At 40.2% G+C, this 16,470-nt stretch overlaps 1 protein-coding gene across 3 annotated transcripts in view; it reads left to right on the top strand.

Moving 5' to 3' along the window:
* Positions 1 to 5,715: 5,715 nt before the first annotated feature.
* The window catches only part of SPRYD7 (SPRY domain containing 7), a 34,111-nt gene continuing 23,356 nt past the window's right edge, over positions 5,716 to 16,470 (top strand). For all 3 annotated transcript variants that reach the window (XR_009697540.1, XM_061171010.1, XM_061171009.1), the window contains exons 1-3: positions 5,716 to 6,029; positions 11,128 to 11,244; positions 13,401 to 13,567. Coding sequence is in view for 2 of the 3 variants with exons in the window: in XM_061171010.1 (XP_061026993.1) it covers positions 5,924 to 6,029; positions 11,128 to 11,244; positions 13,401 to 13,567 (390 nt within the window). In the remaining variant the exon portion in view is untranslated. The remainder of the gene's footprint in view (positions 6,030 to 11,127; positions 11,245 to 13,400; positions 13,568 to 16,470) is intronic.

Below are 16,470 nucleotides of genomic sequence, written 5' to 3'. Positions count from 1 at the left end.
GTGAAGGCTTAATAAGACAACAAATGAGAAACCTTGGTGTCTTGGTGATTAGTATTAACACCCATCCAATTGCATTAGCCAGAACAGTTTCCATTTTTTCATTGTCGTGAGAACTGCTGAGATGAAGACCCTTATATACATTTATATATGGTAAATATATACCTATATGAACATTCTTATTTGGCTCTTATTTCAAAATGTCTAATATTAAAAAAAGAGATGGTAACATTCAGTTGGCTATTTGAAGTTGTGTTTCATAACTTTGCTCACAGATAAAGTACCCATTGTGCCAATATGCCTTTCTAGTGAAGCAATGAAACCATCAAGATTAAGTGTACATTTTACAGAGAAATATTGATAAAGTTGGCAAAATATATAATATTTCTGATATTTAAAGGAAATGTTAGAAAACCATCATACTCTGATTGGAATTTTTTTCAATCTTCTAATTAAAAGGATAAAAGTCTTGTTCCTTACAGAATGGCACAATCACAAAATGGGAAGAGCCACATAATGCTGGAGAAGAATTTATATGAAAATAAATTATTGGTACGATAATTAAAGGAAATTCACATGAAATAATTTCTTCTATTCCATTAAGCAATGATACAGCTTTGAAATAAATCATTAAGATGTCAAAAATCACCTGTATGATGAATTATAGTTAATATATAAGTATACAAACATAACCTATGTGACTATGAGGTTTTACTGCCTATATATAAAAAAAGAAATGTTATTTTAAAACTTACTGACAATAGACATATAGGGTTTGTCAAATAGTGAACCCTTAAAAATTATTTCATAGAAAAAATATACTCTTCCCCAATGTTATTGAGTGTGCAACAAATGAAATACTAAGCTACTTTGATCAGCAATCAAAATTTAGGATTTACAGCTAACCTAAAATGTAACACCAGGGACTTCCCTGGTGGTGCAGTGGTTAAGAATCCTCCTGCCAATGCAGGGGACCAGGGGTTTGATCCCTGGTCCGGGAAGATCCCACATGCCACAGAGCAACTAAACCCATGCACCACAGCTACTGAGCCTGTGCTCTAGAGCCCGTGAGCCACACTACTGAGCCCGCACTGTTTATCAACAAAGCTTATTAGCCAAAAATCCTAGTGAAAGATTCCATAAATCAATGAATGTGGTGATCAATGCTGACTTTTAAAAATTAAGAGTAAACTCATAGGTAGGGAAAGATTTCTTGAACAGATGCAAAAGGCACTCACTATAAAGGAAAAAAATTGATAAATTGGATCTAATTATAATTAAGAACTTCATCAAAAGACACCACTAAAAGAGCAAAAAGACAAGCCACAGACTGGGAGAAGATGTTATCAAACACAAGTTCACAAGTTTGTGTGCCCAACACACAGTGAGGCCAGACAAACCAAAACATTGGAGTTTGGAGCAGAGAAAGGTTTATTGCAGGGCCATGCAAGGAGAATGGGTGGCTCGTGCTCCAAAACCCCGAACTCCCCTGGTCTGGGGGGAAAAGCTTATACAGGCAAAATTTGGGGTGAGGGCTGCAGGGTGTGAGACTTTCTTCTGATCGGTTGGTGGTGAGGTAACAGGGCAGTGCTCCAGGAATCTTGCAGCTCAGCCTGAAGTTACCATCCTCTCCCTGGGTAGGGACCTTAGTTCCTGCAGAATTCAAAGGTATTGTTATACGTATATCCCTTGAGGAGGAACCAGGATCCTGCACTATAGTTTTTTGATTGTTCCTCCTTTGTTTCTGCATCCCCTTACTTCCCTGATCAGCAACTGTTTGACTCTGCTCTTTGGTATTCACGAAGGTCGGTCTAGGAGACAGAAGCCTTTTTCCTGCAAATATAAAAACAGAGGACACAGAAAGGCTTTTGTGCCCAAGAGGGCCCCACAGGGTCCTGCTCGGTTTCAAAGATGCTCATAAAATTTTATACCTGACAGAAGACTTTTATCCAGAATACATTAAAAAAAACTCCTACAAATCAATATGAATAAACAACAGTTCAGTTCTTTTAAAAAGGCAAAGACTTGAACAGGCACTTCATGATAAAGATAGCCTGCTTTATCATCCACAGAAGGGAAGGAGATGAAGGTACACTTCTTCCAGGTTGAAAGTTTTTGGTAAATCACATTTTTTACTCCCTGGCCCCTTATTTATAGAACACTTGCTATTGGCTTCTTTTTCTTCCTCTTTAATATTAAAAAATTGTTCTGCTTTATCCTCTATTATTCTTATTTTTCTGTACCTCTATCAAATTCCTTTATCTTACCCCATCTTCTTTTTCCTTCCTAATGCCAGATCTCTATATTTTCCATCTCAACCTGGCTTAAGTGTCTTAACAATTGAAAGTACTAAATATCCTTTTCTTTGGGCCATCTAGAGACACCCGATGAAGGACACTGCTGGAAAATGTTCTATGCTGCTGCTGACAACAAAGCTGCAGGATGACTAATGTCAATCTGTTGTAAGTAAAAGGGTCTCAATGCTATTTGCCTTATTTTTGGTTGTTGAATATCGGTAATATACCTTATAATTCAGCAAACCCAGATTAAATGAGTGCAACTAATGCCAAGTAAATTTATTTTATTTCATTTCATTTCATTTTGTTTCATTTCAGTTCATTTCATTGGCTGCGCCACGTGGGATGCAGGATCTTCCCTGACCAGAGATCAAACCCTACATTGGGAGCAAGGAGTCTTAACCACTGGACTGCCAGGGAAGTCCCTGCCTGGTAAATTGAAATATCAAATATCAACTTCTGAAGTAAGGGAGAGAAGGAAACAAAAAGAAAATTGGGTATTTATTCTTAAATGTAGCACCCTAGGGAGGCAGTTTGCACAGCGGCTAAGAACACAGACTCTAGAGCCAGACTTGCCTGGGTTTGAATCCAACTTCCCTTATTGCGTATGTGACTTTGGGCACATTTCTTATCTTTTCTTTGCCTCAGCTTCTGAGTCTGTAAAGTGGAAGACAGCTTGACCTCATGGGGTTGCTACAAGGATTAAATTAGTTTATAAAAAGTACTTAGAACAGTGCCTGGCAACAGTAAGCACCACATAAATGTCAGTTACTATTACTCAAAATTATAATAATGAATAGATCAAGGCTCTAGTAACATTGTTAGTTTTTAGGAGTCTGAGTTTTTGTAATGTTTCTGATTTTTAAAAGATCACAAATGTGGCTTGGATTACTCCAAGAAAAAAAGTTTGGCTTAATACACTGATAAATGAGTTTTTAAGAAAGAAACCATTTTGTATGACCCAGTACAGGGAGTAGAGTTGACTAACAGGAGATGTCTGGCTGGCATAAAAACCATTAAAGAAAATCCTGAGCACGATGTTAAAGTCAACTCGGAAACACATGCTTTACATTATTGTCCTATCAGTTCTTGAGTTCCTGGCATGTGTCGCTGAAGCAGACAGACTTTTTTTTCAAGTAGTCATTCTCTGTTATTGCTTTTGACATAGATACACGACCTTCTAACTAACTATTAGGAAACTTTTTGTAGGGTTTATTTGTGATGGTTATTTAAAGTGATAGCTGTGAAAGACTGTCAAAATAGCTCTAACATTGTGCTTTTCAAAAAGAAAGGCTAATTTCTTTGAAAATAATAATGAAAGGATAATAGAATCGCAGATATAAGAAGGAATAAAGTCTGCGAGCTCATGGATGGCATTCATCTGCCAAGACAGGGAAGTCTGTCTCAGGAGTTAACCGGTTTTGCTTGCTTCATACTGCTGAGTACACTTGAGTTGCTATAATGGGGGCAAAGTTCACTGAGCAGTGCCCCAGCAAATTACTTTTCTAGCCAGGAAAGACTAGGGCAATTCTGCCTCTACAGTAATGGCCAATTCACAGCCATCTAAGAGTCTGGCTTTTCATTGAAGATGTGACTAACTTGAATGGCCTGAATGTTTATTATATATTTAATACATGTACTAACTACTTTTAATAATATTTCTGAATATTTTACCTTATAACAACTAATTTTGTTTTATTGTCTAAATACATGAGTTATGGAAGTTTATGGCCAATTTAGAGATTAATGAAACATACAAAAATAAAGTGCACATCTGCATTTTGAACTGAGAGCACATTTAGGAAGATTGTAGCATTAATTGCAAGAGTTAGAACTTCAGAGTTTGAGGCAGCATGAGCTGGTGGAGCAAATACAGGCTTAGGAGTCAGACGATGGGTTTTGAATCCTACCTTGTTTATTTCCTAGTCATCTGAGGCTACACAAATTATTTAATCCCTCCAAGCCTATTTCTTCATCTGTAAGTAGAGACTGTATTCACTCTCAAACCTTTCAAGAATTCAATTAGATACGGATGTGAAAGAGTGCCTACCTCACCCACAGGCAGAAAATTTTTGTCTCTGCAGCATTCAACTCCCCACTCCTTCCCAATGGAAAAAACTAGAACATTAACATTTCTCAGAATATTGGTCAAGGTTTTCAGTAAAAGAAAATTTCATGTGTAAAATGATTACCAAGAAAGTACTTTATAGGCAGTGAGGGGGTGCAGTAATCACCTTGGTTACCATTCCTATGATAACTAAATCTCAAAGTACAAAACTTGGAGGTTTTCATAAGTATTGTAATGAAAACACCATTTATATAAACATCAAAGAGACCCAGGACCCTGAAAAAATTCTCCTATTCTGAGGAGAAAAATTCTCCATAAAGGATATTTGTACTCAGGTCACTAAAAAGTTGTGTAGAGGAACCCATTACATACTAAGGGGGCATTTCGCATCCAGTTTCCCAAGACTTGAATCCTGGGGAAGACTTCAGGATGGAAACCTTATTTGGGAACAGAGGTTAATTCTAGAGGTCGTTCCAGACCATCTCCAGACGCCAAATGATATCATAAGATGCAAAAATGGATCGGGGCGGATGATCTAAGTAAGCACGGAGATGACAGGCGCTCGCCACGGGAGGATCCTACGTGGACGCAAGAAAGAACACGCGGTAGGAACTGAGTACTTCCCTTGGAGGCCCCGCAGCCTTCCCGCTGCCTCCGAGTTCCCATCACACTCATGAGAATCCGAATCCTCTGTCCACGAACAGGGTGAGCCTGGAAGAGGCCCGTCAAGAATCGCCCTCCCGCCCCGCCCCGCCCCGCCCCAGGGGTCCCCTCCCGGGGTGGCTTCCTGGGCTCCCGCGACCGCGCGGCACCAAAGGTCACGGAACGCCCATCTCTGCACCTAAAATGCAGCAGGACCGACAATTTAGAGCGCCGAGTGCATATCCACGGTGCAGTCACCAACAGCCATTACTCCCGGGCCCTGTGCGTCTGTTTAGGACTTGAGAAAACTCTTCAGAAACCCGCCACGGTAGAGGGGCCGTGATGGGGGGCTGTGGCGGAGGCTCTCCGAGGAGGCAAAGTTCTCTCACTCCTGGGCGCGCGGGGGAAACCTTGGGGCTCTTCTAAATCAGCTCCCACTCCCCCAGCCAGATTTGCCTCTGTCAACTCATCCCTAAAGATAACGTCGAAGTGGGGGACACAGTTTTAAGAATACAGCACCCGAAGACCCCTGAGCTTCTGTAGAGACCAGACAAGCTCGCGCAGCCGTCGATATCGGGACACGGACGGGGAGGCCCGAAAGGAAAAGTCTCCCGCGCGCAGGCGCACGCCGTCCCCCGCCCGTCCGGCACGCGCTCCGCCTCGCCTCGCCACTAGCCCCGCCCCCCATCTCGGCCCCGCCCCTCCAGCCGGTCCTCCGTATCTTCCGCCCAGGCTGGCTTCGCCTCAGCCTACGCTGCGCCCTCCCGGCCTGCGGCGTCGTGGTACCGGCCTCCGCGCTCCACCCAGACGCCCTCCGGCGCTCGGGAGGGGGCGGGAGGCGGAGCAGAGGGTGGGGGGGTGGTGCCGCCGCGGTCTAGGCGCGACAGGCGGTGGCGGCGGCGTCGGAGGTCCCTGAGATATGGCCGCCTCGGTGTTCTGCTGCCTGCGGTGCTGCAGAGATGGCGGGACGGGCCACATCCCTCTGAAGGAGATGCCGGCCGTGCAGCTGGACACGCAGCACATGGGTAAGGGCTCTCCCTTCCCCAGACCCAACGGCCCCCCCGGGTCGGGCGCGGCTGGTCGGGGTCAGCCTGGAGTCACGAGGACCGCACGCTGCCGGGCCCCGCCGGGCTCCGCCCCCTGTCCCTCACCCTGTGACGCTACCCTCGACCCGGTTTGGCCTCGCGGGTCTCCTCCAGACTCCGGCCGACCCCACCTCGGCCCGGCTCTGCGTTCAGAGCGGCGCAGCCCTGTCAGCTTCTGTCTTGGGAAGATGGGTGTGTGGACCTACCCGTTTCCACAGCAGTGTCCTCCCGGCTGCCGCCTCCTGGGACTCGTAAGACGTCACCTTCGAGGGGAGTGGGGAGGACTCCGTGCTCCTCCTACGGTGCTCCACTGCCGAGCTCCATCCAGTCCCACACATTTTCAGAAAGCTTTAGCTGTTCTCGGCTCCTTCCTCTGCCCTGACAGCTTTCTCTTAGCCCATCATTTATCGGTTGTTTTATTGGAAATGATTTTCCTCTCACCTCCTAAAGTAAAAACAAGGCAAGTTGCAGAAGCCTGAAGCCACCGCTCAGGTCAGAACCTGTCATTTCAACGAAAACCTCCCACTGTCCGACTCCTGTTAGTCACGCCTAGAGGTGTTGTAATTTCTCCTGACCGGCCTCTTCCCAGCAGGTCAGGCTATTGCAGAAATAAAACAGCGCTTTGCTTCTTCGCATCTATGTTTTTTCCTTCCAATGTCAAATGAGCTTACAGCTTCTCTCCTAACGTTCTTGTCCTCCCCTCTGTACCCTCTTTCACCACCTTATTATTTCTGTTCTTAGACTTATCCCGTGTAGTTCCATGCTTCTGGAATATGGTTCTAGAAGGAGAGATTTCCCACTATAATTATTTCAGAGTACTGTCTTTTTTGCGGATTATTCTCTTCAAAGTATACATCTGCACTTTCAGTTTTTCCCACATCTCTCTTTGGCTAAAGGACAGTGCATTGAAATAACAAAGGGAATTCTTAATATTTATAGCAAAACCCTCTCCCGCCCAGATTCTTTATAATTCTGGAAATACTCTGCTCATTATATGTCTATAGCATGTACTAAATCACAAATGTGATAACTGTTTACCACTTTGTATGTGGGTATTTTAATTCTTAGATTTCCCAAGTGTAATATAGAACCCTGATACATAAATATATATGTGTGTATATCTCTTTATTTCTTATTCATCATCATTTATAGACAGATGTTCAAATTCTATAATTTCCCTCAGAAAATGTTTCCATTTCATTTATTCATTCACCCAGCTGGTGTTTATTGACTGATGTTACGCAGTAGGCATTGTTTTAGATGCTAGGAACACAGTAAAGGAAAACCACGCGTAGTTCCTGGAGCGTATGGTCAGCTTTAGCTCTTTCTGTCTCTACTGCCAAACTCCTGAATTACTACAGTCTGCTCTTTAAAGGATTCCTTTTCTGTGGTCTCTTCTTCCACGAAGAACCGGTCACTTGTACTCATTCCACTATGTTCTCCTTTTTCCAAAGCTGCCCAGCATCTTTCAGTAGAGTAATGTCATCCCTCATTACTTTCTGCATGGAAACTTTTCTTAACCTGTCTTCCAGTAAATTCAAATCCTTCAATCACAGAAGAAGCATGATTTTAGAAAGCAAATAATATGAGGAGAGGCTCATCAAGTTAGGAACAGGTTTCAAGCATCAGTTGATTTTAAGTTGAAATATGAGAAGCACACTGAGTGAATATGCCTGTATTTGGATATGTGAAAGGCTGTATTAGGTCACCTAAAGAATGTGATTGCCGTTTTTTGTTTAGAAAATAGTCTATACATGTAATATGCAAATGAATGTTGTCTCTTTCAAAGTTGTCACTTATTTTGGTGATGCTGCATCACTTAAAACGATTTGGAATTCCTCTTGGGATTTTCTGTGGAGTAGTTTTTATAAACATCTTCATTTTTACCACAACCTCCGTATTTAATTGTGAATTGACTTTTTAGAAATGAATGTCTTCCAAGGTAGCTACTTTGAAAGGGATGCCATTCGTTTGGAAATGTCTAATGTTTTTTAAAAAATACACTTTGGCTATGTTTATATGTGTTCTGGCTATACTCAAATTTGCCTTGGCTTTCTAAGCAATCTTGATAATTAATGAAACTGTACAAATCACATAGATCCAAATATAAGATATCTTTGTACTTAAAAAAGAGAAATGGAATAAGCTTAAGATAATAATTCCCCAGTGATTCACAAACACTCTAGAATGTTTTGTGAATATATCCATCTTTCTGTATAAAACATCTCAGTACCTAGCAGAATGCCTTGGAGATAAGAAATGAGGTTGAAGTAAGAGAATAATAGCAAATTCAGAGTTGGTTCTGTGGTTCCAACTCAGAGTTTTGTATGAGAACCAAAAAGTATTGCTGGGTTTGAAAAAAAAAATACCATTTATTTGCATAGTTCTTTGAAATGTTTTTCACTTAGGATGCTTTCAGTTTCAAGCCATAAAATCTGCAACTCAAAATAGTTGAAACAATGAAGGAAATTTATTGGTTCATGTAAATTTAAAAAGTACAAAAACAGCACTATCTTCAGGAAGACTCAGTGCTGCTAAGGACTGAGCTTCTTTTCATCTCTTTCCTCTGTCTTCTGCTGCTTCTTCCTGAAGGCTGGCATCCATGATAACTTGCAGCCTCTCCCTGGGCTGTAGGCTTCCTCATTCAGATCCAGCAAGAATGAGAGAATCTTTATCCCTTCATTCTCTCTGCAAAGGTCCTGAGACTCTCTCTGATGGTAGTGGCTTAGGTCATATAACCGTTTTTCACTCAGTCACTGTGGCCAGGAAATGTGGAATGCACTGATTGACTTAACCGAGGTCAAAGCAGTACCCCTGAAACCAGAGACTGAGTCAGCTTCCTTGGAACTGTTTTGATCTCCAGAGGGAAGTCTGTTGGCAAAAGGGAAAACAGATGCTACATGTCCACTACACAGTACTTAGCAGAGTGTATTCATTCATTTCTGTATCAGTTATTTGTCGAGCGTCTGCTGGATGCCAAGCACTCCATGGTCTTTGCCATCAAGGAGGAGCTGGGCCCTGGATGTTCTCCAGTTGAAACTGCTGAGGTATATGGGGCAGCAGGATGTAAATTATGTATAAAGACACTTTCCCAGAATTTGCGGTTTAACATTTGTAATTAGAAAAAAAATGGATGCTAATAAATTTTTAATAATCATATAATAGGATCTTAGTTTTACCTTAAATAAGAGAGTGTCTTTCTTAAATCAACCAGTTTAGAATTGTGATAAAATCTGAAAATTTGGTATTTCTCTTATGTATTTGTCCCAAATAATTTTTTAAGTATGAATTCAACAGTGAGTTAATGAGAGACCTGCCTCCCTGTTCATACCTTTTGTTACTATGTTCTAGTTTTATTTAACCCCCTCTGGAGGAGTTCCCTACAGTTCTCACAGCCAGATCTGCTTGGCTTGTACACTTATTACCAGAAAAGTCATACTGGTTACAGATCTTGGGAATCACATGCCTCAATGTTACGGGATATTTCTTACGTTTTAGAATTTTGTTAACTTTCTTAATGTTCTCTGATAAGCTTTCCTAAATCAATATTTGGAAAAGAATTGGTATTGGAGTCACATTATCAAGAGACTTTTTCTCACTCTCATTTATCAAATGTTACTTGAACTAAAATTTTCCATGAAAATACAGTGCATTTAATGATGTTAAAATCTTGTTTACATATTTGCAATATGATTGACAGCAGCTATGTTACAAACATTTTTAAAATCCTAAAATTAGCATTTTTCCATGACAGCTATTTCTTTATTTTTGACTGCTTTGGGTCTTCATTGCTGGGCGCGGGCTTTCTTTAGTTGTGGCGAGCGGGGGCTACTCTTCGTTGTGGTGCGCGGGCTTCTCGTTGCAGTGGCTTCTCGTTGTGGAGCACAGGCTCTAGGCACGCGGGCTCAGTAGCTGTGGCTCGCGGACTCTAGAGCGCAGGCTCAGTAGTTGTGGCTCACGGTCTTAGCTGGTCCGTGGCATGTAGGATCTTCCCGGACCAGGGCTCGAACCCGTGTCCCCTGCATTGGCAGGCAGGTTCTTAACTACTGCGCCACCAGGGAAGCCCCATTTTTTTTTTTTCTTTTGGCTTCGTTGGGTCTTTGTTGCTGCGCACGGGCTTTCTCTAGTTGCGGTGAGCGGGGGCTGCTCTTCGTTGTGGTGCGCGGGCTTCTCATTGTGGTGGCTTCTCTTGTTGTGGAGCACGGACTCTAGGTGCGTGGGCTTAAGTAGTTGTGGCTCTTGGGCTTCAGAGTGCACGCTCTGTAGTTGTGCACAGGCTTAGTTGCTCCGCGGCATGTGGGATCTTCCCGGACCAGGGATCGAACCCGTGTCCCCTGCATTGGCAGGCAGATTCTCAACCACTGCGCCACCAGGGAAGCCCCGTGTCAGCTATTTCAAGAACATAGATGTATGTTCCTTTCCGTGTTGCATTCATCTTCAGTTCTTACTTGACCAATGCACTAGTATAGGACCTTGTACCTAGTAGACATTCAGTCAGTTTTTAGCAGATTGATTTGTTTAGATTGAACTGAAAATGGTACTAATTTGCCAGTTTCTTTTAAGTGTTTATGTTTTTATTTAAATCAAGATATTTATGAAATCATCAAATTGATTCATTGGCTAAAATTTAAAAAGTCTGCTTCTGGGAGTTCCCTGGTGGCCTAGTGGTTAGGATTCTGGGCTTTCACTGCCGTGGTCCGGGGTTCAGGGAACTGAGATCCCGCAAGCCACGTGGCGCAGCCAAAAAAAAAAAAGTCTACTTCTACCTTAAAAGTGTTTTAAATATTCAGTATAATTCAGAATTACTGTTTATTTGAAACTGCCTAATTAAACAAGATTTCTAGCCACAAATTAATATTCTCCCAGGAAAAAAGTAAATTAAATATTTTAAATAATTTATCAATATTTTTATATTTCAAAGTATATATAGCCTCCCTGTTTTTTGGAGACCAAGAGTTAAAAGTGAAACAGAAATTAACCTTGATTGTTGGATAAGAGAATACAAAACTTTACACAGTGTCTGTATTCTTTTGTTTAGGAACGGATGTTGTCATTGTAAAAAATGGAAGAAGAATATGTGGAACAGGAGGTTGTTTAGCCAGTGCACCTTTACATCAAAACAAAAGCTACTTTGAATTCAAAATCCAGTCCACAGGTTGGTATAATGGTACTTGACTATTGAAAGTCCTAATTATTCTAAATATGAGGAGTAATTTTCAATATATGAAAAAGATTAATGAGGTAATTAAAAAAACACTAAACGCTTACTTAAAAGACCTTTTTCTTCCACATCTTATTGTGTGATCCTGGTTTAATTAGTCAATTTCGTTATATTAGGTTCAGTTTTCTCATCTATAAAATGGATTACAGGAGCTGCCCTTCCTGCTTCACATGAGCTATATGTATGAAAGTGTTTTAAAGACAGGACATACTGGTTCAGTTTAAGGCACAAGCATTATTATTAATATGGTTAATTATTAGTGGCAGCTAGATAAACCATTTCATTTGGTCAAGCATATAAGTTGTAGACTCTTGCTGTTTTATCTTAGGATAAAATTAATCTTATGATCCTGAGTTTTTCTCTTAACTCTTGTTAAGATTCCCTGATTCAATGTCTTCTGAAGCAATTGGCAGATTTAGAATTCTGATAGAAGTCTAAAGTCTCTTTAAAAATTTATGAATCTGTACACCTGAAACTAACACAATATTGTAAATCAACTATACTTCAATTAAATTTTTTTTTTAATTTTTTTTAATTCTGAAGTTTCTTGAGTTGTATAGCAATTCTACAGGAGTATTATGATAGTTATTAATTAGTTAACTTGTGGCAGTGTTGAATATGGGGAAATTTTTTTAAGGCTTTATTATAAAGAAATGTCTAGTGAAACATGGCATGAGTAATATACGTACAGAATAGGAAATCTAGAGTGGAGTAAATTAATTCTGCTCTTACTCTTACTTGAATGACATAAAATATTCCTCTGGGGCTTGTTTTTTAAATTCATTTTAAATACTGATTTTTCTTAAGTGTGTGAAATAAATTTGAATCTGTCCTCCATTCCATTCTTTTGTAAGTTAACTCACTGGCTGCAAAATGTCTCTGGTTACTGTAATCTTCTCAAGTATAACATACCTTTTCTCAAGAGAAGCGAGTAGTTCCTTGAGCCTGAAATGTAATACAAATTTTTATGTGGATTTTCTATAAAGGGTGCTATCCTCAATAATATCTCTAGAATAAGTGCATTATTGGAGTTTGTAGCATTGTTCCCTCAATGAAAGCTTCAGGCAGTTGTGCCCAAGTGTATCACAGTGTGCACAGTTCTTTAGGAGTAAGGGGAGTATTATCACCTGCTATCACTCTTGTCCCACCTTGGAGGATAAATTATATAATCAAATTATTTAGGAGGCCAAGACAGTGAAGTCCAGGCATGCAGCTTTCTGATGGTCTCACTCAATCCAGGAAAACTGATTGATTGACAACATGGTCTTCAAACATTCTTTGATCTATAGAATTTCTCCTACCTGATTTTGATAAAAACTGAGAAGGAAACAGTTTGAGATGTAACCAGGAGCTGTAGGTATTCTGTTAGATTAAGAAGAGAGCTGCTTGCTTTAAAAGTCAATTTAGACCAAAAGGTTTTAAACTCATGGACTTAAGGTATTGGATAAGAAAATCATTTTACACTTTATCATTATTTTTCTCCTCTCCATGATACTGACCAGGTCATATATTATTTGTCACATATTATAGATGCAAAAAGTAAAGACAGTAAATTCCTGCTTCTCAGAGGTGGTGCTTGAAATAGAACCCCAGGCCATTTAAATTCATTGTGTAGCTTTTAATAATATTTTTAGAGAATAATAATAATAATAATGACAATAGCTAGTATCTTTTAAAAATACTTCCTCTGTGCTTTACTTACCCATTTTTTTTTAATACTTACACTGTTCCAAGTGCTTCACTTGGATGATCTTGCTGTATCTTCTAATAACTTTAAGAGGTGAGTACTGTTAGAATCCATAGTTCACAGGTAAGGAAGCGGAGAGAGGTTAAGTAACTTGCCCAAGATGACATAGCAAAGTCAGAATTTAAACCTAAGCAGTACAACTCCAGGGCCCACTCGCTTATCTCCCAGGCTGTACTACATCTGCAAGAGAACATGGTATTGTTTGCAAACTACTTTTAAAAGAATTTTTTTATAGATTAACAAAAAAATAGTTTAGTGATAATACGCCACTTTCTTTAAAAACAACTCCTTTCATATTTGTATTCTGCAGATTTGGGGAGCATTTAAACTATTATATTTTTAGGAATCTGGGGTATTGGCGTTGCAACTCAGAAAGTTAACTTGAATCAGATCCCTCTTGGCCGAGATGTGCACAGTCTGGTGATGAGAAATGATGGCGCCCTATATCACAACAACGAGGAGAAAAATAGGCTGCCAGCAAACAGCCTTCCACAGGAGGGAGACGTGGTGGTGAGTTTTCTTGTGGAGTTGTTTTCCACTGTAAATTATTAAACTTGAACTGCTTTTAGTATTTCTAGTTTTGCCTCTGAGTTTGTGGTTTGAATTCCAAAGCACCAGAATTGGATCTAATGAGGTAGTACATTTTCCAAAGAGAGCACTTGAGGTAGATGCTGCTGCCTTACCTAACTGCCTTCTCCTTTCTAGAGCTGCCACTGGCCAGGAAAGTAAGCGTGAACCCTTATTTCCATTTAAGGGAGAGTTGATGACAGGTTGGCTGCTGATCATTTCCTGCTTCTCTCACATAAAAGAAATCTTGGCCCACAATTTTAAAAGTTTGCTAACCCTTATATTAGAAAATATTAGGTATTTTTGCAGCTGGAGATCTCTTAGAGAAAAATTTGACATTTATTGCTTAATTTGTTATGAACTTCTGTTAAAGAAGTACAGCATTTTATCAGGAGCGTTGGTCCTCATTAAACATAACCTTATTAAACTTCCTTCACTCTCAGAACTCTTCAAAAAACTGACTCAATATTCTAAGGCTTGATTGTAGAAAACATTTTGTGGAAAGCAGGGGATAGAAGGAGTTACATATTATTGACTTCTCTGTTTTTATTCCCGACTAGATATATTTAAGTCTCTACCAAAGCCACCCTATTGAAAATGTAATCCAAAGATCCCTTTCTGTCTTTTTCCAGATACTTCCTCTCAAACAGTGTTGTCCAAGAACCTTACACACTGAGTTCAGGCCATTAGCTATTGACTGAGAACAGAGTTCTTGGGTCTCCTTACGCAGAGCCTTGGGTTCCTGGCTCTCATACCAAGTTGAAAGGAATCTGTAAATAATTAGAGTTTCTAATAATAAGATAAAACAGACAAGGTAAATCCAGGTTATTAAATTAAAGAAGTATACAATATTTTGAAGAGAGTGAAGGAAGATGTGGAAATGAAGATTTTTAATTTTGGTCTGATCTTTTATGCAATTTAAAAAATGTGAAGAAGAGTCTTTAAATAGGTAAATTATTGAAAGTATGTTTTTCCTAAATTAACTAAAGGAAACTAAAGGCATAAACCATTTTTAAAATCTGCTTTTCCTTGTTCTTCCTTTCGAATAGTTGGTTCTGTGTTTGTAGGTCATTGCCAGATGCCCATAATGTAGAACACCCTTATTCAAATGGTTATTTCGTGGAAGAGAATCTTGAAGTCAGGTTGGTGCCATCAACCTGTTTATACTAAAAAATGAAATTCAAACATAAGAAAGGTTAATCAGTAACAAATGTTTTTCTTTGTTGATGTACTGAACTTCTGTGTGTTATTCTTGCCTTCCTGTCTCATTCCCTGAGGTGACTGATACCTCAAATTGACAGATTTAAGAATGTCATTTTTAGTCTGTCAGCATTATTAAATTAGACTTTGAGGGACTTCCCTGATGGCGCAGTGGTTAAGAATCCGCCTGCCAATGCAGGGGACACGGGTTCGATCCCTGGTGCAGGAAGATCCCACATGCTGCGGAGCAACTGAGCCCGTGCGCCACAACTACTGAACCTGTGCTCTAGAGCCCGCGAGCCACAACTGCTGAGCCCGCGTGCTACAGCTACTGAAGCCTGTGCACCTAGAGCCCGTGCTCCGCAACAAGAGAAGCCACTGCAATGAGAAGCCCACACACTGCAACGAAGAGTAGCCCCCGCTCGCCACAACTAGAGAAAGCCCATGCAGAACAATGAAGACCCAACACAGCCAAAAATTAAAATAAATAAATAAATTAGACTTTGAGTTTTTATGCCCATTCTGATAAAAGGAGGACTCAAAAAGATGAAATATAAGCAGAACCCTGAAAAGTAAAACATTATCCTACTCTATTAACTTTATCTTCCTAGTTTAAACATTTGAGAACAAATTTCACTAAATTACTGACAATAGCATAGGAAAAGAGGAATGAATTATAAGACAGGAAAAACATTCTCATATGTGTAGAATTTCAGTCATATACCATTCTCTCAGGAGAATCAAGAAAAACAAGCTTTCAACATCTAACCAAATGATTGTATTTATACAGTAATCATACAGTACCAACAGGGCCTACTACAGCACCAGGGAGGCATTCCTGAAACAGCTTATGCTTATTTTTTCCTTTTATATATAGTATTGAAAAGTGCAGATTACATTTTAAAATTGCAGTTTTCAGTTTAATTTCAGAGAAGTTTCATAAACATTCTGTGTAACAATAATAATAATAGCAAACACTTCTCTAGCATCTATTATGGGCCAGAACGGCTTTAAGTGCCTGGCAGGGATTAAATTGTTTAATCCTCTTATTGACCCTGTGGAATAAGTGGTACTGTTATTACCATTTTACAGATTAAAAGTTAAGTAATAACTTCTTATTTGGAGTGATCTCAGGCAGTCTAATTTCAGAGTGGCTTCACCAAACCTGCAAATAATTATTGATAAATCCTTAGAACGCATCACATTTCTCAGTATCATTATGAGAGAATCAAACCTAGTTTCTAGAGCATATAAAAAGACAGATTAAGGGACTTCCCTGGCGGTCCAGTGGTTAGGACTCAGCGCTTCCACTGCAGGGGGCATGGGTTCGATCCCTGGTCGGGGAACTAAGATCCCTCATGCACGTGGTACAGCCAAAAAAAAAAAGGACAGAGTAAGTTAGAAAATACTTGAACTTAAACTTTGCTGCTGGAGGGCGGGGGTTCTCACATCCTTCCTCGCTTTCTTGGGTGTTGGTGCTGGAGGGCGGGGTTGAAAATTTGCTTGCTTGCAGTAGGTGATGCTGCCACCAGGTGGGGAAGGGTGCCCAGACTACAGCCTGCTGATCTGAACTGCTGGATTCCCGGTAATCCTGTAAAGAGAGTAACACACTGCTTTTTATGTAATCATGTTCTTTATTTATTTTT

This window comes from Eubalaena glacialis, chromosome 16 (genome assembly GCF_028564815.1).
Source record: "Eubalaena glacialis isolate mEubGla1 chromosome 16, mEubGla1.1.hap2.+ XY, whole genome shotgun sequence".
Taxonomy (NCBI): domain Eukaryota; kingdom Metazoa; phylum Chordata; class Mammalia; order Artiodactyla; family Balaenidae; genus Eubalaena; species Eubalaena glacialis.
The sequence above is the reverse complement of the archived record's forward strand: the minus strand, read 5'-3'. Positions and strand labels throughout refer to the sequence as shown.